The 23,006-nt window shown below is 35.1% G+C and overlaps 1 protein-coding gene across 1 annotated transcript in view; it reads left to right on the forward strand.

The window, feature by feature from the left end:
• Positions 1-19,854, forward strand: part of LOC112127839 (cGMP-dependent protein kinase, isozyme 2 forms cD4/T1/T3A/T3B-like) — a 41,553-nt gene extending 21,699 nt beyond the window's left edge. Inside the window, exon 2 of the mRNA XM_024229296.1 lies at positions 19,437-19,854. Coding sequence (XP_024085064.1) covers positions 19,437-19,753 — 317 coding nt within the window. The 3' untranslated portion in view covers positions 19,754-19,854. The remainder of the gene's footprint in view (positions 1-19,436) is intronic.
• Positions 19,855-23,006: the final 3,152 nt, after the last annotated feature.

The raw sequence follows: 23,006 nt of genomic DNA on the forward strand, positions 1-23,006 counted from the left end.
TTGTATCCGGTGGCCGCCAATTGACCGAACGGTCAATAGATTGAGTTTAGACCCTGTCCGATGACGCAGTCAGAATCACAAATACACTTTATCATAATATACCTTATATCAGGAAGGGAATTTGATACGGAAAGAAGGCAACAACGTCATAACAACAAAAATATTTGAAACTTAGTTAAGTAAACCTCGCTGTTAATAAAGACAGTAAGACTTTCTAAGTTTATTTAATTTATATGTAAATAAAATACCCTCATCGATTGGAAATTAACTTACATGTAAGAAGACATGTTAAGTGCGTCTAGAATCTTTCGGAGACAGTAATTGTAATGTTAATTTGTTCTCAGTTAGGTTTTATAAATTATGATCATTTTATTAACAACAAAAGGTCGGATCCTTTGAGAATTTTATCAAAGTTGTTGTACAACTCACGGTAGAAATTCGTATGACCGTTCGATTTTTAATAATCTAACTTTAGATTGTACAAAATTAGCTGTACATCGAGGAAACCTAATATAAATATGGTTATCCGAAATCGTCCATTATTGTATTGATTTTTTAATATTTATGTTTAAGGTGTTCTCGAAGGGTTTTTGTAGTTCAGGAAAGAAATTCCTATCCCTAAACGATTTTAGAGTAACTGTGTCTTGCACAATATTGGCTGTATATCAAGGGTACCAAATAGACCTTCCTAATTTACCCTTAATGGTCCATTATTGTGTTGATGTTTTAATATTTATGTTTAATGTATTCTCGAAGGGTTTTTGTAGTTCAGGAAAGAAATTCCTATCCCTAAACGATTTTAGAATAACTTTGTCTTGCACAATATTGACGATATATCAAGGGTACCCAAATAGACCTTCCTAATTTACCCTTAATGGTCCATTATTGTGTTGATGTTTTAATATTTATGTTTAATGTTTTCTCGAAGGTTTGTTGAAATCGAGGAAGCAGAGGAAGGTAAAATTTACCTTTTGGTGTCTTCTACAATATTAGCCGTTTATCAAGGGGATCTAATATACCTCCTACAATTACCCAAAATAGTCCATTATTGTGTAGATTTTTAATATTTTGCAGCTCAGCAAGTAAAATTATTTACCTGATGAATTTTTATCTATCAAGGAATGTTATATATTTGCTCAAATCACCCAAAATAACCCATTATTGAGTTAATTTTTTAATAGTTACGTTTGATGTTTTACACCTTGGGATTTAGTTAAACGAATTTACCTGTCAGATTTTTAACTACCTGGCCTTAGAATAACTTTGTCTTATTCAACATCATCTGTATTTCAAGAGAACCTAATAAATCTGTTAACATTACTCAAATGTTTTCCATTATTTTGATTTTTCAATGTTTTCTGGCAGGCAGTTTTGCTCTTCAGGAAGTACATTAATTTATCTTTTGGATTTTTAACTTGCCTTAGCCTAGGAAAAGGCAAAAACAACAGTGCCCTGCATTTTGAATTCGGTTTACAGTTTCATAGAGGCAGTAAAGCATGTAATTATACATATGAAATTAATTCCTGTCAGACAGAAGGACGGCTTTATTCGTCCTACTCGGGTCGCGAACGAGGCTCATATCACTTTACAATAAAATATCTTTTACATATTAATACTAATTAAAATTTAGCACTATTATAATATAACCCAGCATCGCTAGCGTGGCAAATCTTGTTGAACGCCATAATTACTCAGCAACTGCGGGCTCCAACTTATAATTTTACAACTACATATGTTCCCCCCTAACTACAACTCCCCCCTCGACTAATACACTTCTACATTTTATAGGATTTCACTATAGGGGCAGGACATGCAATGGTGTCCTTTTTTAACAATTAAATTAACGGTTTGAGGTGTTAGATTATGTATTATGCAAAAATTTAGAATCAAATGTGTGTTCCTTAGTGACTGTTGTTTCATAATTTGGTGAAGTCGTTAGGACGATCGAGAATGAGGCAGTTTAGAAAAGAAACCTTTTGCGGTTTTTTTGCCGCCGTTTCGACCTTTATTCGGGTCATCTTCAGGGTATGAGGTGCTATTCTTGTGAAAACACTTTCACACATAACCAATATGAAACCACAAGAATATGCCCTGAAGATGACCCGAATAAAGGTCGAAACGTCGGCAAAAAAATGAAAAACGTGTTTTTAATACGAAACAAATTTTTTTCCCAATTGATCATCTACGTCAAATTATGTATTATGTAGTACAGGATTTCCTTTGTTATCATATTAACCTTATTCTAACGGGTAGACAAGACCTTAGGCCTAGAGGTCTTGCTTTCACAACTTACTTTACAGTTTCAATTAATTAATCTTTATGTATGGTATTGGTTGAAATGAAAAAGTTAGTGTCACGAGCGGGATTCGAACCTACGATCTTCGGCTAAATACGCCGCTGCTGTACCACTTGATCTATCGTGTCTTCGATCCTCTCGGACACCAACTTCCCATCTCAACCCACCTTTCGAATTTTCCCTCTTTTGCCATTTTTCAAGGAAGCAAAAACCTTTAAAAAAAGGACCTTTTTCATTTCAACCAATTCCTTACATAAAGATTAATTAATTGAAAGAAGTTGATTTGGTCAATCGGACGAAATGTAATGGATTTAGTTTACTGTGTCATATAGTTGGAAATTTTTCAAAGAAAGAACATATTTTTGTGCAAGATTGTTTTTTCTTCTCTAATGTGCTCTATATTAATTTTTTTCTTTTTTCCTCTAATGTGTACAGTAGTTCTTGATTTCTTTTATTTATTGAATTTTTAACCTTTTTTTAATCATCCAATGTGAAGAAAGTGCTGCTGATACGACATACGCGGTCGTCGTGTGGTTAGAGCGTCTGACTCGTATTTGCCAAGCTCACAATTCTGGGTTCGAAATCTGGCATAGTCCATGGAACTTTATTTCAGTGTAATTTGAAGAAAAGTTTTATATATTATATATAGTAAGTGGTTTGATCCCTCGTTCGCGACAGCCAACGATCTGGTAGTTGCACGTTAAGCAGTAAGACAGTAATTACTTTTTTTTACTTTCTAAGTTAGATTTTTGAAGCAAAAAGTAGAAACACATAGCTAGATTTTTCTCCTACTTATACGAACTCTATTATTCTAAGGGCAGACGAGACCATGGACGAGGATATCCAGTTTTTACTGCTATTCTGTTGCTTCATTTCATTCTTAGATTTGCTCAATATTTTTCTTCTTCTAGGTATTCTCTATTCTGTTGTATATTTGATTTTTTAACAATTTGACATTATTCGAGTGTGCGCATATCACGGTCGATGGTGTTCTATTTTACGTATTGAATTAATTAAGTTAATAATTGACAATGATAATAAAACTTATATTTATATGTTCGTGGTTATATAATTTTTAATTGGACCTTAACTCCTTCCATAGTTTATTGAAAATTTATAAATGAAAAATAAGTAATTACTTTTCTTTATGGGGGCGTCGGTGGCCGCAACGGTTTAGGCGTTGACACGGCTCTCATCACTGTAAGGTAAAGGCCCAGCATTCAACCCGACATACTTACAAATGAGGGAAAAAAGAAACAAAAAAGACTGTCCCTGGTAGGTCATGGAAGTCAGGCGGAGTGGAATGTAAAATAAATAAATTCGTGAATGTGTGTGATATTTTTGGACTATTATTTGACAGTTTGAAATCACGTTGTTGTTAAACGTCTGTTTGGTCTTTTTAGCCGATTTTGAAATGACTCTTTTTTTAAATTAGTGCTATTTTCAATTTTTGTATTCGGCTTCTCGATTAAAATTTCACAAGAGGTCCATTCTGAACGCGAACAAAGAGCGAGACTGATCGGACCAAGGGGTCCTGTTACAACATTTGAAGTTCGTAAAAGCAACGTTTATTATTATTATTATTAATTTTTAATGGCGTTCTAACGGCTAAGGTCATTTCACGCCCTAACATTTAAATCTTTTGTCTTAGGTTAGCTGTATCACTTCTGAGTGCTATAAAGCTCTGACTCCAAACATTCACTCACAAACTAATCTATCTTGTTACCATCCAAAGCTTTAATTTATCCTTTTAAAATACATACTTAATTTGGAAGGCCAAATGTATGCAAAAACCCCATTTTAAATTATAAAATTTATTCCTGTTCTTTATTAGAATTTCGAATTTTTATACCATAATTTATACTTTTCCCATAGGCTTGTATGACCAATAGTAATAATAATGGATTCAGACTAGCAATATTCTCAGCATGAGTATAGGCTCATCGTTATCCTTTTGTTCTTCTATTTTTCATACTATAAATACAGTAATGATACATAGCAATAATAATAAAACAAAAACACAATAACACTTCTTCTTCTTTATCCTCTTTTTTTCTTTTTTGGGGGAGCTATCTTTCCTTATTTAAATTGCGATGTTGGACATTGTATTGGGTTGTCCGGAAAATAATGCAGGATTTTGGTATTAAACAAAAAAAAAGAAACTAGTTACTTTAAAGCAATGTTCTTTAATCAAAATAATTCGTGTTGGTAACTTATTAATTCCGTCTGAGTAGAATTCAGAATTTTTAGAATTGATAAAGTCAATAAATGCATTTTCCAGTTCCGTTTGATTTTTGAATATTATGTGTTGTAAGTAGTGGTCCAGGTGTCTAAAAAAATGGTAGTCAGTAGGCGAGAGGTCCGGAGAGTAGGGTGGGTGAGGCAAAGTTTCATAGCCAAGCTCCAATAATTTTTGTGACGTTACACGTGACACATGTGGTCGAGCGTTGTCATGCAACAAAATGGGCCCTTTCCGATTGACCAAAGAGGGCTTCATTACTGCCAATTTCTGATGCATGGTATTAATTTGGTTACAGTATGATTCAGCATTGATGGTTTCGCCAGGATTTAAGAAGCTGTAGTGTATTAAACCAAATGAAGCCCACCATACCGTAACCATTACCTTTTTTTGATGAGTTGGGGGCTTTGGAGCTTCTCCTTTGTCGAGCCACTGTCCAGAACGTCTAGTGTTATCGTAGAGAATCCACTTTTCGTCACATGTAACAATTCTGGCCAGAAATGGGTCATTTTTGTTTCGACAAAGAAGTGATGCACAAACATCAAAGCGCTGATTTTTTGGCGATCGTTTAATGAGTGTGGAACCCAATTTTCGAGTTTTTTCACTTTTCCAATCGCCTTGAGGTGGTCAGCGACGGTCGTTTTACTGACTTTGAGTTGCTCTGCAAGTTCTCGAACAGTTGTTTTGGGGTTTTCTTCCACCACTGATCGCAGAACATCATCATTAAGAGAGGAAGGCCTTCCACGACCTTCTTCATCTTCAAGGCTGAAATCTCCCTCCCGAAATTTTTTAAACCACCTTTGCACAGTGCACTCATTAACACAACCCTCGCCCCAGACTTGGTTAATGTTTCTAGCCGTTTGGGCTCCGCTTCGGCCGAGTTTAAACTCGTAAAAGAAAATCGTACGAAATTCTCGCTTTGACATTATAAGGATGACTGAATTATTTCCAAGTAGCGGAATGCTACAGAGGTAAACAAACAATATCATTTGGAAGAGGATTAATAAGTGTTGACATTCATACAAATGAGTAATCCTGTAAACGTAAACAGAATATTTTATATAGATTTTTTTTAATGAAAACTTAAAATCCTGCATTATTTTCCGGACAACCCGATAGTTTATTACCCCGCAATTTGTGTTTTCTTTTATTTGATTTTTACTCTCCATCACCCTCAAAAATTCCTGAAAAAAGAAAGAAATCTTGCACGCAGAAGTCTCATTCCACACTAGTAGGAAAACAGTCAAAGGTATAAAAATTTGGGAAAAGGCCTAAATCTCACAAAGTGCAATAAATTTAAGAAATTAAATTCACTATTTTTCGTGGTCCGCTTGACCAATTAGTAACATTCAATTAATTAAAGTTTTAAGTTGAGATAAAAAAGTCAATGTCACGAGCGGGATTCGAACCCACGACCGCCGGCTAAATATGCCGCTGCTCTACCACTTGAGCTATCGCGATCTTGAAAAATGGCAAATAAGAGGGAAAATTCAAAAGGGTCTCAAAAGGGGTTGAGATGAGAAGTTAGTGCCCGAGGGGATCGAAGTCACTTTAGGTCAAGTGGTAGAGTCGTGGGTTCGAATCCCTCTCATGAACTGACTTTTTTATCTCAACTTAAAACCTTAATTAATTGAAATTTAAGAAAGCTGAAAGAAAAGTGCTCTTGGAAAAACATTTAAAATATTAGTTAAAAACAACAATCATATCATTCCTGAATATTTTCTACTGTGATATAAATTATCCAACATAATATAAAACACTTGCACGATTAAAATTAATAAGGTATTGGTGGATATTCGAGCCGGTGTTGTTTTTTATAAACAGATTATTATTACTATTATTTTCTAACTAGTAAAATTTCATCGACGGCATTCTTTTAATAATCAAAACAAAAGCAATTGTCGGAACTGCTTTGACACTTGTAGATCTTTGCTCGAGTGCTCTTGTAAGTCGGTGACTAAGGTCAAGAGCGCCCCTACGCAAGTGCACACTCGAGATAGGACGTCCTCCCGGATAGAAAAATGCATTACAAGCGGATAAACGAACCATCGAGTCCTGAAAACGTGACCTAAACGGATTATCAGACGAAAATAGAATCACTTATCTCAACAATTGCAGTATTATCTCATACCGACTTCCTCCTTCTACGGGTAAAGTTCGATCAGCTGGTAGTTTTCTGACGGGGATGTTTGAATTCGGTCTCCACCCGGCTTTCAAAAGCTCAAAACGCTTGCTTATGCTAATACGGGGAAGATAAGGCCCGAAAAACGATTTGTTTACGTGTTAACGTCACACACTAGTTGATTTATTGCCGTATTGTCACTCTGGAAACTAGCATTTTAAACATCCAATTTCAATTTTAAGGTAACTCAGATTGTTTAACAAAAACAACCTTTTCCATTTAATTCCACACTGTTAAAATATAAAAATTTATTCGAAATAATAATTATCGTATTGAACTTTCAAGCGGAATCGACACTATCCATTATATCTTAGCACAATATACTGTACTTTGGCATAAAATTCTTTTTTTTTTTAATTTACACTATTCGAGCTGTAGTATAATAGTATAGTAGCTATAGAGCTTTTTTTGTTGATCAAGAAAAAACATGCACCATACATGGATATAACATGTTTATAAAATAATTATTCAAACAAAGTAATCGTAACAATTCAAGAAGTAAAAATTAAATGTCTAATTGATTTATAAAAGTAATAAAACAGTCTCTTAGGACTTCTAACAACTGTTGTACGAAAACCGGCCATCCTCATCCTCAGCATGAAGCTAAGATAATTAATTAGGGGTGTTCTGTGTCTTTCCTAAAGTGGGCATTATATGACGAGATGAGAGAACGTCTCCGCAACAGCCTGGCTGCATGAGCATGCTGGCAGAGTCTCCAGCACGGGCCGGTATGCCTTGCAGTCGTCATGACCTGTTAACATTTGTGTGAGCTTATGGTTCTGTGAAATTCTAATTTGGTTCCTTTTTTTTAAATTGAGGGTAGATACTACCAGGTCTGCTTTCCTTTCTGTGAGATACGCCACATCTCTTCCCACTCGTCAATGGCTATCTGAGTATATCGCATCTTGACGGCACACTTGGTTTGCAATACGTTATTTTGGCTTTTTCGTCCCTCGCAGCTTCTTTAGCCAAACGGTCTAATTCCTCCTAATTCCCGCTTATTCCTACATGACCCAATGGAAAATTACCTCTACACCCATTTCTATAGCTCCATAGCTATAGAGTATAATAGTACAGTACAGTAGTATAGTATTGTAGTAGTAGTAGTAATAGTATAGTAGTAGTAGTAGTAATAGTACAATAGTATAGTAGTAGTAATAGTACAATAGTATAGTAGTAGTAATAGTACAATAGTATAGTAGTAGTAATAGTACAATAGTATAATAGCTATGGTATAATATACTACATGTAGTTCATTATACTACACATTATTTTCCAAACTGGCGTTTAATCATGAAACTTTTGACAAGGGTCACACTTGTCGATAGTCTCTTTTTCTTTCACTGCGACCTAAAAGATGTATTGCGAAATTGTCCCATCTTTGTAACCAACGAGTTTTTCTCTTATCTTATTTCCCTAGGCGTGGCCTTTACGGAGTGGCTGTGACGCTTCGGGACTAAAACTTTTCAGACAAGTATGTTATGTTCCATTGTCTCTGATATTTCATAGCAGAGTCGGCTGCTTTCTGCCTTTGTTTTTTTCCAGTATAAAGGCCTACTATTTTCCTAAATTCCTGCCTGCGGAGAGAGAGGTTGATTTTTGTTTCCCTGGTTGAGATATATTTTTGGATGGTTTTGCACCCAGTGAAAATATCCTGTGTTGGTCATTTCTTTCTACATCTGTTTGATTCTTTAGCATGCTTTGGGGGCTAGCTTGTCACTCTTATGTTATAAATCCAGGCAACACATGATGTTCCAAAATTTCATCCACATAGCGTACGTCCGTCAAAAATCCTCCATGAACAACAACCAACTCTGTGCGACTCTCCATTGAAATTCTCGCCCACACCATCACCGAGCTACGTTGAAAAGGTTGGCTCTGGGAAAAATTACAGGCTTCGTACCTTTTATTTCGCCTTTCCACATTCTTTCATGCCAATCTCGAGATCGTAGAGCAAATCTATACTCATCTGGAAAAAGTACAGCAGACCAATCGTCCAAAGGCCATGTGTTTTCGAGGAAATGTGAGCCATGCAACTCTTTGTGTGCCGGTAAATTCTGGCCCTCTTACGGGGCGAAAAGCCATCAGTACATACTGTTTTAAACTTCTTCGCGCAGTGCGTTCAGAAATTTGGAAAACCTCAAACTTCCTGGAGGTGATGACTCGCTTGAACCACAGTAAGGGCCGGTTTCGCAAAATTCTCAAAGTCAAAAACTATCATCCTGTGGTTCTGTTACCCTAGGCCGTCCAGGACCCAGTTTCTCGAAGACGCCTGACGGCGTCTCGCAGAGTTTCGTTAGGAACCCTGATGGCACAAGCCGCATGGATGGAACGTCCATAAGTGCCACACCACGCGCAACATCCTCAGCACTAAGTAACATTTTTAAGTTTAAACATTGAAATTAAGAAAACAAAGATGAAAACTAAACAGTCTATTGCTTCAGAATTCAAATGGGACTGAATAAACATTTTAAATTCCTGACCATTAATTAAGCTTTTAGTTGAGATGAAAAAAAGGCAGTGTCACGAGCGGGATTCGAACCCACGACCTTCGGCTAGATACGCCGCTGCTCCACCACCTGAGCTATCGTGACCTCGATCCACTCGGACATCAACTCCCCATCTCAACCCCACCTTATGAGTTTTCCCTCCTTTTGCCATTTTTCAAATTCGTGTAATCGGTTTGGATTCTCGACGACAATTGAAATGGCGACGGAGAGCTTTAGCGAAGTGTACTTCATTTTTAACATTTTTTTCATCTCAACTAAAAGCCTTAATTAATTGTCATGTATTAATTGGTCAAGCGGACCACGAAAGTAGTGAATTAATTTTAAATTCCGTAAAAAGTAAACAATGAAAAATCCTGTATCCTTGTTTGGATTAAGGATTAAGTGTGGTTTTTACTTTTAATTGATATTCCCAATTTAAAACATAGCATAAACAAATATTTATTGATAAAAACAACGAGACAAGGGCAGAATTTTCTTTCATCGAGCAAATGGAAAAAAAAATCAATTGGGTGGAATTTTTTGCCTGTCACTGTACGTAAACTATAAATAATATTTTATCTGTTTACATACTGTATATAATTTGTACAGATTGTAATAAATTAAAAAATACTTTATCGTGTTAACAATAAGTTTCGCTTAATATATAATAATTACTGTGGCTTGAATAGGGCATTCAATTCCATTCTTGTTTTGATTCGCCTCATCGGCCAGCCTTGGATATAGACGACCCATTGGATTCGCGTGTGTGTCGTTTGAATTTTACCTCGCCCCTTCAAGGACCACCCATAAATTCGATGTTCGTGTTCGTGCTCGAGGTAGCGAATTGTGTTTTATAATGTTAATCAATTCACCGTGCAATAATCGTTGTGTAAACTGTGTGTTAACTTCAAATTATTACAATGTAACCTCTCGAAAGGAGATGAAACGAGTCGAGACGCGGGTCCTTTCTAAAAATAAATATGTTATTTTCTCCTCCCTTGTCAAATATGTTCACCACCGTGCGAAGTTTATACGTCGAACACAGACATATATATACATATTTATCTAAATCTGTTTTAAAATATCCAGGAATATTCACACTTTATTATTAGAAACTCAAATAAACACAATTTATGTAGCAGTGTAAAAAGTACTGATTGGTTTTCGTTCAGACGAAATGTATCGTTCTTGAAAATGAATGGGGATTAATACTCGGGCATTGTCGGGCCTCGGGGAGTCAAGGTTGGTCTAACAAGAGGATCGAGAATAACCATTGTGAACGGGTCAAGACCTCATAGCGGCAATCGTGTATAAATAGGCCCGACAATCTTTTTTTACCATCTCTGAATTATAGGCAACAATCTCACGATTAAGAAAAAAAATAACCCTTATATCACAGTAGACGGTTATTAAACTAATCTATTTTTTCGAACTAGCAAATCTTACAGTCCGTTTCCTATGAACCCCGGTTTTTCCCTTCCGAAAAATATTTTTTTAATGTATTCAAGGGACGGGGGATAATTATCACTTGGTTACTTCCTCGGAAGACCTTGCCCATTCACAAGGCTATGCCTTAGATTACCTGAATTGCCGACCCTGTTAAAGATTCCAACTGCTTAATTATACTTTCAACAATTTGACAGGACAAAAAAATTCCCTAGAGAAACTCTTTGCTATGACGCCCTTAACAATCGTTGTTTTTGTATAGCATTTTTCTGATATTATAGTGTCTTTCATTTAGGCGTGGAGTAGCTGAAATAGATCTTAACGTCGTGTTTAATTCCTAACCTAGTCCTCTTTTATATAAATAACTTTAAAAAAAATCCGAACTTTCTAACACACTGCTGAACAACATTCAGCAGGAATCTACGTAAGATTTGGCCGTAGATGAAGTAATAATTGTCAAGACCTGAAAAGCACCGGTGCACAAACATATTTGATGTTGCCTTAATTGAATTGAACGTTTCTATTATCAACGTTTAAGTTTCATTTGGTTCCCTTAGGCAATTTTGCTACAACACATAGTTCAAAAAATTATGTGTTTAAAACTACCTGAAGAAATTGAAACAGGGACAACGAACCCATGTCCTCCTTAGCAAAACCATAGGGATTTCTAGTCTCCCAAGCTGATGCCAATGAATATTAAAACCAAGCACCTCTTTTAGAAATTACAAAATAAGAAATGTAATGGGTCAGCACTTGGAAATGACAAAAATAAACAAGCTGGTAAACTCGCAGAAGGAGTATTCAAATCCTTTGAACAATTTCCAGGCACATCACAAAGTATGCTGAAAGGGAACTGAACTTGGGTGGAGGAAAAGTAAAACGGGTGAAACCTCAATGTTGGAACAAGATTACATAGACCTATGTCCTCCATCCCTACGCAATATCCGTAAATTTAAGGTGACAGGCAGTAGCCGAGTGGTTAAGGCGTGTACTCTCAGCTTGCATAATAGATCACGCGGTTGTGGGTTCGATTCCCACCGTCGCCTCTGGACTTTTTTCTGGCGCCTAAGGGGACCATTGGCCATATTGAAAATTGACGCGGCACTCATCAATGGAAGGTCTGGGCCGGATTGGATCTCGGCGACCCTGAATTTGGTCTCGACCCCCTTCGAAAATGTATTTCTTTGAGGGAAAAACACCGGAGTTCAATTCACACCCGTGTTGCAAGGTCCCAAAATCCAATATAAAATCCATAGTGCTGCAATTCTCAGGGGGAACTCCTCCAGTTCCTGGTATACACAAGAAAAAAAAACGTGGCATGCATGGATTCAAATTCTGTGCAAATAAAATGTTTAAGATTTGGAAAATCCAAACCAATTAGGCAGACTTGGACATTTGGGAATGAAGAAAATTAGCAAGGCAAAAGGACGTGCAACATTCAAACCCATCGAAATATTTGAAAGACCGCCACACGGCATGCTGAAAGTGCATCCGAGTTGAGAAAAAGAAAAACTAAACTAAAATGAACAAGTTGCAACAGGGATAAAAGTACCCATGTCTTCCATAGCCAACTCACTTGTCATATCCTCCAATTGTCCAAGGTTAGGTGGATGGATTGAAATACTAACTAAAGTAAATTTCCCAAAAAAGACATAATGAAAATTGATCTTCATATAACTCCAGGGCTGATCTAGAGAACCTATCCGATCTTCTGGAAATCAAAAACAATAAGGTAATCCTAATAATCCTGGGCATTGAGGGATAGAGGAAATGAACAAGGCTGTCTCTCAGGTTCAGTACACCCATTGACGAACCGCTTCAAAAAATCAATAAGAGAATATTATTTGTCAATAGATATTGTCTTAAGAAAATTATGTCCATACACCAGCGCAAAGGTAATGCCCAGTTTCATTAAATCATGGAAATGTAATCGCTGACCAACTTGAAAAAAGCTGAAGCACTCGAACCCACGGAACCACTTTACAGCACACCACAAACTTTAATTGGAAGTGTGGATAAAAAGCCATAGCCGGCTAAAATGCCAGCTTTGAAGCAAAAATTAACTAAGTGAACATTTATAACCTATTTCAAACAAGGAGAAATTGCATCTTTAATAGAAATGCGGAGCTGTCGTCTCTCCACTGCCCATTGATTTATTATCATATGTATAAAATAAGCAAAGCTGAGATGGCCATTAACCAAAGAAATTAGTAAAGTTGCATATGAGAAAATGAATAAATTCCTAAAGCCAGATGCCTTTCCAAGTACAGTTCCTGCAATAGGTCAGGTCGCAGTAGACAGGATTTTAAATCACCAAGTAATATACAATTTAAAAAATTCTTATTTTCATAGAAGCGCTTGTTTATTATAGCCTCAATAGTACAAAATGTTTACAAAATTTGTCAAAAGATCCTCTCATAAAGGCTTTTATACGGGGTGTAACGTGAACAGACGTCACGTACTTCATAATTTAATTTTTGGCAGCTTGTCGGTTTTTTCATTTCCAATTTTATGCTAAAATTTTTTGTTTGTTTATTTTGTAGCCATTATTTTTTAATGAAGTTTCAACATCTTAATGTTGATAATGCTTGTAAACCTTTGTAACCGAAAAATCACATTTCTAGCAATTAAATATTTAGTTTACATTGGTATTAGCAAACCATTGAGAAATTAAGTAAATACATGTATTTATTTTATTAGTAAATTTATTAATAATAAATAAAATGCATGTATTTCATGTTAATTAGTAAATTACCTGATGTTTTCAAAATATATTAATTTTAAGGCATTGGTTATTGTTTATTAATAGATCATTGCACCTTGATTACAGACTTAACAATTCGTCCCAATCATTGTCCATAGATCTGTGTAAAAAGTAATCAATCGTGAGAGAATACATTAAAGAAAAAAAACGCTCTTCCCGGGTTATGAATCGTGACCGGGCAACTTAAATGTACTCCGTCGACATCCTTGACTGGCGTATCTCGTGTTTGCTTTCGCTACTAGCAAATCAGATTTACATGGCAGATAACAAACGGCTCAGTCCTAGTTACAGATTGTGACATGTGTGCTGCCGTATTGTATACTTCTACTTCAGAGCTGTGTAAGCTGTTCATTTCAATCATCATCGGCATTTCGACCACAGAAACCACACCAGGGAGTTTAGGCCGTACCAAAAGACACAATAGTGCATGACTGTTTTAGAAAATCCTAGTCGAATAATTCCTGTTTGTGTCGTTTTCATTGTGAATTCTTTATTATCCAGTCCTTGAAGTTAACTTATACAGTTAATCACCTTCGGAGTGAAGGGTGTCTTGTTACAGCTTCATTACACTTACTAAAGTGTCTCGTTAATGACCACTTTGTCGTACCTTAATTTGTAATTCTTTACAAGGCTGGTAAATATTTTTCATTAGAGAAAAAAAATGTTAATGCTAACCCACTTATGTACAGCCTTAAAATGAAGTTGTCCAGTATGTAATTAAACAAATCATATATGAAATAAGGCTTTGCTGTTATATTCGTTTTGAGAGTTTGATTAGAGAAAATTTATGGAATTTTAAGAATATTACGGCGAAGGAACATTACTTCTATTCAACCTAGAAATTTTCTTTATTTAACAAATTAATTCGTTTTCGTCGTAAATTTCGTTCATAAATCATACAATTCTCATGGTAAAACGGTCAATTACATAATTATAAAAGTGTAATTTGAACGCGTAAAGTTACATAAGTTTACAGCTGTTTAAAATAAGGAAAAATCAGTTTTTCTTGTTTTTGAAAATTTTAATGTCTGCAGGAATGAAATCGGCCTAGGCGATCGGAACAAAAGACCCTCCCTACACATTTTACTTTTAATTTTTATTATATTTTAATGCCCATCTTTGTCGTACACCTCGACAGGGTTACGTATTGTCCATGTGTAAATATTGTCTTTTTTGAATTAATAATGAAACCTATTTTTTTTTTTTCAAAACGTTGTCCTTGTGACTTATTTATGGTCATAGCAAATGCTAGCCGACTGGGAATTGAAACCGATTCAAAACAAAAGGCATTTCGGTATCTCTCTCGGGTGTCTAAATATATTCGAGGGATGTGCACAATATCTCCCTTTTGGTTCCCAGTTAATATTGTCAATTTTTCCTACTATCAAACGGGTCCCGTTACATAAACTGTCCCCTCATAAATTTCTCGATAGCATAACTATACAACCTGCTTTTTAGTGTAGGTCTGCAGGAGGCAAACCCGAAGGTGTCATTAATTGTAAATATTCATTGGGATATTGTAAACTTCTTTCATTGTCGGCTTTGTCACCAGCTTGTGCTTCAGCGTAATATATGGAAACAAAATATCTCCTGGTTGTCGTTTCACAATAAGATGATTGATTTTTTCCCTTCATCATTCGTAGCTGCTAATACAGCTCATTACTCATTTTTTCCTAAGATAAATCAAGAGGTCGCGTTTATATAACGTATTCTTGTTGTTATAAGATAATTATTGTGATACGTACATCAATATGTACAGGGGCGCTGGATTGTTGGTAGCACTCTGGATTTTGACCTTAATGATTCGTGGTAAAAGTATTAAGTAGTACACTACTTTTCGTGGTCCGCTCGAACAATTAATATCTTTCAATTAATTAACGTTTTTAGTTGAGATAAAAAGTCAACGAGCGGGATTCGAACCCACGACCTCCGGCTAGAGACACGCCGCTGCTCTACCACTAGAGCTATCGTGACTTCGATCCGCTCGAACAGTAACTTCCCATCTCAACCTCATCTCTCGAATTTTCCCTCCTTTTTGCCATTTTTCATATGTCGTGTAATCTATTTAATTCTCTGCGACAAATGAAATGGCCACGGAGAGCTTTAGTGAAGATATACTTCATTTAACTCATTAAATTCACTAGTTTTCGTAGTCCACTTGACAAATTAATATCTTTCAATTAATTAAGGTTTTCAGTTGAGATAAACATTTCAAAAATGGCTAAAAGGAGGGAAATTTCAAAAAGGAGGGGTTGAGATGGGAAGTTAGTGTCCGAGTGGGTCGAAGTCACGATAGCTCAAGTGGCGTATTTAGCCGAAGGTCGTGGGTTCGAATCCCGCTCGTGACACTGACTTTTTTATCTCGGTTTATGGGTAATTAAAATCTATTTGTTTATCTACTGAATAATCAATAATTTCCATTTCTAGAATTGTATACATTTTTGCTTTTAAATATTTAAGGTTTAATGTGTCTAGCTTATTGCGGTTGTAACCTATATGTTTTCTGTTATAAGTCGATAGCTCTATGTTGGTTTTTACAATTTATATTAATACTTTTCATGAAACTATACTGCTATGTAATGGATTAGGAACCATCTATTTCGTAATGCTTTATGTTAACCTATTAAGGATACTAGAAGTTTTTATCAGATGTTAATTTAATGTTCTTTATTTAAGGGTGATTAAAAACTATTTATTTATCTCTTGGTTAATAAACAATTTCTATTTCTAGAATTATGTTTTTTAAATTGTGATAAATTTATATCAATATCATCATAGATACCATTAGAAACGAGACGCCGTGAAATATATTTTATTATCTCATTTAGGAATTCTTTTAGGTTATTTTTTCTTTAAAAAGTATCACAAATCTACTAGAAAAGGAGGTTAAATCCGTTCTTGAAGAGCTTTCTAAATTGACGAAGTCCCTGAAGTTGACACTTATGACATGTATTCTGTCAGGCTCCGGATGCATGGTTCGAAAACGAATAAATTACTTAGCGCATAAAACGCAGGGGCTTTTTTGGTGCGGAAGGGGGGGTTCTTCCCGTGTTATAAACCTTTTTATTATCTTCCGGCAAAAAATCGGACGGTCGCCTTGACCCGTTTAGATTTGGTTGACTACGATGGGTCCACGATGCCCAGCGACCTTGCGATGAACTATCCCATTACTATGGGATCGAGGGTTGTACATGATTCGGGCGGAACTGACTTTAGACTTATAAACCGGATCCAAGGTTTCTTCCTCCGTAATATATTGTTCGGGAACTAATAATCGAATATTAATTGCTTAGGAGAGAAACTATTTCCGGCTGAAAGTAAAACCTTGTAAATACGACAGTACGGCTCACTAAGTGTAAAAACGATGTAATTAACATCACATATAGCTGGAATTTTAACTTAGAATGTTTTGCCTTTTTATATAAAACGTTACATAATTGAGTTTTAGTGTATATCAATCAGTTTATCTAGTATGAAGCTATCTAACTAGCATTTAATTTGTCTCCTTTCCCTATCTCTCTTTCTCATCCTTTCTGCCCTCTCATCCCCTCTTACTCTCTTTATTTTGTTCTTTCTTTCTAGCTTTATCCTTTATGTTTCTCTGTTTACCTCATTTTGGTTTTTTTCTTTCTCTTTCTTTTTGCTTACATTTTCACGTACTCTAATTCTTTTTTCCTTTTGTTATTCTCTCTCTCCCTTTCTCTCTCTTTATTTCTCTTATGTTCTATATTTGTCTGTCTATCGCCCTCTTTTTGTTTTTGTATTTATTTCCTCTTTTTTTCATTTACTTACCCTCACTCACTCCCTTCTTAGGCCTTATATTCCTTTTTTTTCCATTCTTTACCTATCCATATATTGATGCCTGTAATTTTAACCATTTTTGTCTGTTTTTGCTTCTTTCTCCCTCTCTTCATCTCCCTTTCTCCCTCCCCCTCTCTCCCTTTCTATACCACTTTCTATCTCTCACATACACCCTTCTCTTTTTATACTACATTGTCTAATTTTTTACTTCCCCTTTATCTCTCTCTCTCTGTCCCGCCTCGTCATCTCTCTCTCTCTCTCTCTCTCTCTCTCGCACGCACGCACGCACGCACGCGCACACACCCACCTTGTTGCATACATTGTCTCTTTTTCTTTTAATGTACATCTTTCTTTATCCTTCTACCTTTCTCTATCTACCTACTTTTGCCTTTCCTTGGGAACACCTGGTGCATGACTGCGAACTACATGAACACATGAGGGCAAAGCTAATACGAAAGGTAGTCTTAGGAGGAGGGAAGTGGCAATATTAAAAGAATTTCATCAATAAGCGATAATCTTTATTAATTCAATGAACTTTGACCTAATACAATTTTTAATATATACTGGCAATTTACACAACATTGCACCAACAATATTAATTTATGAGCATTTATGTTTTTGTTTTCTTGAAAAAAAAAAAAAAGTTTAAATAGGTATACAGAGAAAAAAATACATACTACCAATATCAATGTATTTCTTGTATATAAATTTGACTAAACTGCGTTCCTATTTCTGTTAACATCTCTCTCTCTCTCTCTCTCTCTCTCTATATATATATATATATATATATCATAATTAAATATGAAAGTATTATTTAACAAAATTAAACAAAAATGATTATAAAAAATATCTAATTATATTAGCAAATAATCAAGATCAACAACGTCCAATACAGATGTAATTTGAATCTGATACACCTACTTGTAAAAAATTGAATGTAAGATGTACTCTCTAAACACCTGTAATCTTAATCGGAGCAGATGGAAATATCCCTCTCGCAATGGTTACTTGTGAGTGGGAGTGGCAAACAATTTAAAACACACACACACACACACACACAACGGCTTTTCGAGATTATTAGATCATATTCGTACTCAGTAATTAAAGCGAAGAATTTAAATTGTATGATAAATATTTGGTCAGGCCTTCTTTTCGGAAATAAGCCGCTTATTTTTGGCAACACATAAAGATAATTGTGAGACTTGTAGCGGAAATATTGTATTTTGAATTAGCTACCAGTCAAAGTATGATCTTCGGGTAAATAACATAACTGAATTTTTCTTTGAACGGCGAGATAAAGGTGAATAAATATTCACGTAATCCAGTTTAACGATTTAAAACCAGTAGACATATTGTATACGGTTCGTAATGGATTATTAAGGAAAGTTTTTTGTTTACACTGGTAATTTACACATCGTTGTACCAAAAATATTATTCCTGTTTATGAGTGCTTATATTTTTGTTTTCTTGACACAAAGCATGTTTTAAATAGGTATATAGAGAAAACAATACAACCTACCAATATCAGTGTATTTCTTGTATATAAGTTTGACTAAACTGCGTTCCTCTTTGGTTTTGTTGTGCCGCTATTTATTTTTATTAACATCTAAGCTGTTATATTTTTATTTTTATTTAATCCCAACTGAATCATTTGTTTACTCTTGGCCTTCTAATATTGGATGGCTTTCAAGACGTTTGTAAATCAACTACCAAAATACCGATGATTCTATGTATTTTAATGATCTTTCAGCTCGGTTTTTGAAAACATTATGTCGAAAATAACTTGCTCTCTAAGAAAAAGATTTGTTTTTAAATGATAACAGGAGACGGGCTAAGTGGATCAGAGATATTTCCGGCTGTTTTTACCGGTTAGTGCTAGACATAAAATAGAGGATCTGACGGTCCTAGATGTACACAAGTTTTTATTCTTTAATGCTGTCTATTTTTACCAAAATGAAGGAAAATAGTATGAATAATTCGTAAAGCTTGGTCTAATTTATGGAAAATCATCATAACACTTTCTAATTAAATTCTAAAATTTATCTAATCAAAGTAAAATTAAATCGTAATTTTTCTGCCTGCGCGTTCCCTGTTGTGTTTTATATATCTTCAAATTCAGCCAATTTTCTATTTTGTTTGAAAACACGACTTATAAGGTCTAAGTTGTAGTACAACTTTCAGTACATTACTTAATTTCATCTGTATAATTTTTGTTTTAGACATGAGCGGGGTGGTGTCGAGGTGTCCGGCCGAGCTGGAGGCCCGGATCCTCCAGCTTGAGGAGGAGTTAAAAGCGAAAGAGAGCGAAATCCTGGAGTTGAGGTCCCAACTGGACAAATTCCAGTCGGTGTTCCCCTATCACATTTCCGGAAATAATACCAACAACAACAACAACACCTACTACAACGCCAAGGGCGAGTTGTCTCGGCCGAGGAAACAGCGTGCCCAGGGTATTTCCGCCGAACCACAGGATTTTGCAACCATCCAGGAGTTGGCCAACACCAAGTTCCCGTCCTACAACAAAAATGACAGGTAATTGATAGCTTAACAAAACAAAATTTAGTATTATTACCATGGGAAAAGCCCTAACAGATGAATACTAAGACGACAAGCAAACGTGTGGGTTAATTTCGACGTAGGTTATTTTTGCGACATGTCGTCTTTATTTATAGAAAAAAAATTTTTTTTCTCCAAAGGTACAATAATCGATTAGGCTTTCACTGGGCAACATTCAATTTCATTCTAAAGCCGCCTTGAACTGACATCTCCAGATATCAACAGTCATTCTAATCATTCTGATGGAACATGACTATAAAAAATAATAGTAGTAGAAAATGCTGTTTTCATTATCTATAATAGGCCGTTGGACAAGTTAATTTACTTTGAAAAAGACCTTCATATTACTATAATAGTTTTTTGGAAATAGTTCGCTCGGTTAATTTTAAAAATTTGACATTACCAAATTTGGATGTTTAAGACAATCTGAGATGTAATTATTGCAAAAGTATAAATGGAATACAATATTTCTACTTACATACCTAATATATTGTAAAATGTAGGAGTGCACAACGTAGCGTTTAATTTTGAAATATGAATGGACTTCATAAACCTGTCTACAAGGTTAATTTTCTTATATATTTACAATTTACAAATACAATTTACAAAAAAAAAAAAAAAAAAAATTAGCTAGCAGGAACAATCATAAAAACCTTATAAAATTAAAATATAAATATTGACAATATTGTGTAAAAGGATTATTCCCAAATTTAATATCTTTTACTTAAAAAGTAATTACAAATTTGAAGAATGCCTCATCGTAAAACACTAGTTTACGTCAATTCATTTATTTAACTTGGCCTATTGGAATAATTTTAGATGCATTTATTTATAAAATTGTTGATAACACATATTTTAACGGACTTGGGTTACGAAACTTTTTGTGATGATTCTAGGTCGCAAAATATTAGACAGGTGTCGGAGCTTTCCTTGCCTATGGGCACCTTAGAAGCCGAGAAAAAAAGTATTTTAAGTAATATAAATAAATTATTTGTTAATATCGTTTTATATCCCGTTTGGCATTTATTTCAAGGTTTTTATATGTGATTTTTTGTTTTTTAATCTAGGATAAGAATATTTTCTTATTATTATAAGCTTACGCTTATATATNTATATATTTAGCTTATGCTTGCTTATTATTATAAGCATGACCGAATTAGATCAGATTGCAAATATAAAAAGTTACAAAAATTAAAAGACGTAGGTCAAAATGTAGTTGTTTTTTTTTTTAAATTGCTTTTTTACGAGGGTTCCCAGCACAAGAGGTTTGCCCGTTTGCAAGTATGTAGGGTTCGAATGCAATGCCGCTGGATTCGAACGCTGGGCCTTTACCATAAGGCGCCGTGTCAACGCCTAAACCGTTGCGGTCACCCAGATATTTTTTTTCTCATTTGTTTTACGTACCAATTAACATCCTTAATTATGAATTTTCATTGCAATAATAAAATAGATATTTTTGGGGTGGTTTTGAAAGCAATTTTTCTCGCCGATGTCAGTTGTTCCACTTAAAAATTATGTCATAATTCCTCTGAATTTTTTTAATTTTTTTATTAGGTTTCGTGGTCCGCTTGACCAAATAAATTCTTTTTAATTAATTAAGGTTTTGGTTGAGTTAAAAAAGTCAGTGTCACAAGGGGGATTCGAACCCACCTTCGGCCAAATACGCTGCGCTCTACCACTTGAGCTATCGTGACTTCGATCCACTAGGACAATAACTTCCCATCTGTACCCCACCTTTTGAAGTTTCCCTCCTTTTTGCCATTTTTCATATGTGGTCTAATCTATTTGATTCTCGGCGACAAATGAAATGGCCACGGAGAGCATTAGTGAAGATATACTTCATTTAACTCATTAAATTCACTAGTTTTAGAATTTATTTAGAAGTATACTTCATTTTGTTTATTACGTTTTATTAGGTTTCGTGGTCCGCTTGACCAAATGAATTCTTTTCAATTAATAAAATTGAGATAAAAATTCCTCTGAATGTTATCTAAGTTTGTACAGCCGTTGGAATGCCGAAGATTCATTTTTTTCTGGCTAATATATGTCTTTTTTAATGAGAAGAAAATTAAAATAATAGCTCAAACGTTTTATTTGAATTTAATCATCAGTGATGATATTACTGAGTCGACGTTTGTGCCATTATGTGTAACTTGTAAGGTTCAAAACCCCCCATACAGTGGATTTTCATACTTATCCACCATTTTTCCGATTTTCGAGGGTAAATGGGGGAAATTTCTGAGGTAATTTTTTTTCATTTTCCTAAAAATTTATATTCAGTGGTTTTTCAGTGGACTTCGCTGCGTCTTAATTATGTATATCAATATCTACCATATCGACGCTTCGGTCAGCTCGCTTTGAAGTACATATATTTTATTTACATATTTTTAGCTTGAAACATAATTGATATTCGTTATACCCTGAATTGTTTTAATTAATTTCGGAAATTTTTTTGATATATAATTGTGAACGCCAGAACCGCCGATCTAAATTCTGGTTTGGAACTTGGCCCTTTATTCACGGTTAGGATTTTGTTTTGATTTATAATGCTGAAAACAAGAGAGTTTACTTCTATTCATTTATTACATACCATCACCAAATTTATGATGATTAAGACAAGTTTGGATGGAATTATAGAAATATTGACAGTATTCTAAGTAAAGAACATTGCTAAATTTATTTCTTCCTTTTCGAATAAAAAAGTTAATGACGATTTTCAAGTAGGCCCTTGCTAATTTGAAGATGGCTCTACATAACAAGCGATTTCAGTAGCACATTTCTAAAACCGGGCCGTTTCGGGAGGAGGTCGAACGGTAGGTGTTTACGATATGATTCCAAAGGGATTTACTGCGAATCCCCGAGACCGGGACCCGATTAACATTATATTTCCCCTGCCCGTGTTGACGCCATTAAAAAGTATTTATGAACGTTTTTATCACCCTGACATAAAATCCAAGTCCGTATATCATCCAGATATGGACCTCGGTTCGGCTGTTTTTTTCGGCGGTGGCCAAATGTCAAAATCTGTGAGAATATCCTTGATTGTGCGTGAAGGAACCGGATCGCTCGGTATAAACTATTGAGTGTTTTTACGGCCTGATAAATAAATTTACGATTTTACTCGCGGGGGGTGTATGGCGATACTTGGACTTACTTCCTTGCAATTAAAGTCTACCGTGAAAAACCGTTATTAATCATTTCAACGTACGAATTCCTTCGCCAGTGATCATTTA

Source organism: Cimex lectularius, unplaced genomic scaffold (assembly GCF_000648675.2).
Source record: "Cimex lectularius strain Harlan isolate CLEC.00 unplaced genomic scaffold, Clec_2.1 scaffold315, whole genome shotgun sequence".
NCBI classification, from domain to species: domain Eukaryota; kingdom Metazoa; phylum Arthropoda; class Insecta; order Hemiptera; family Cimicidae; genus Cimex; species Cimex lectularius.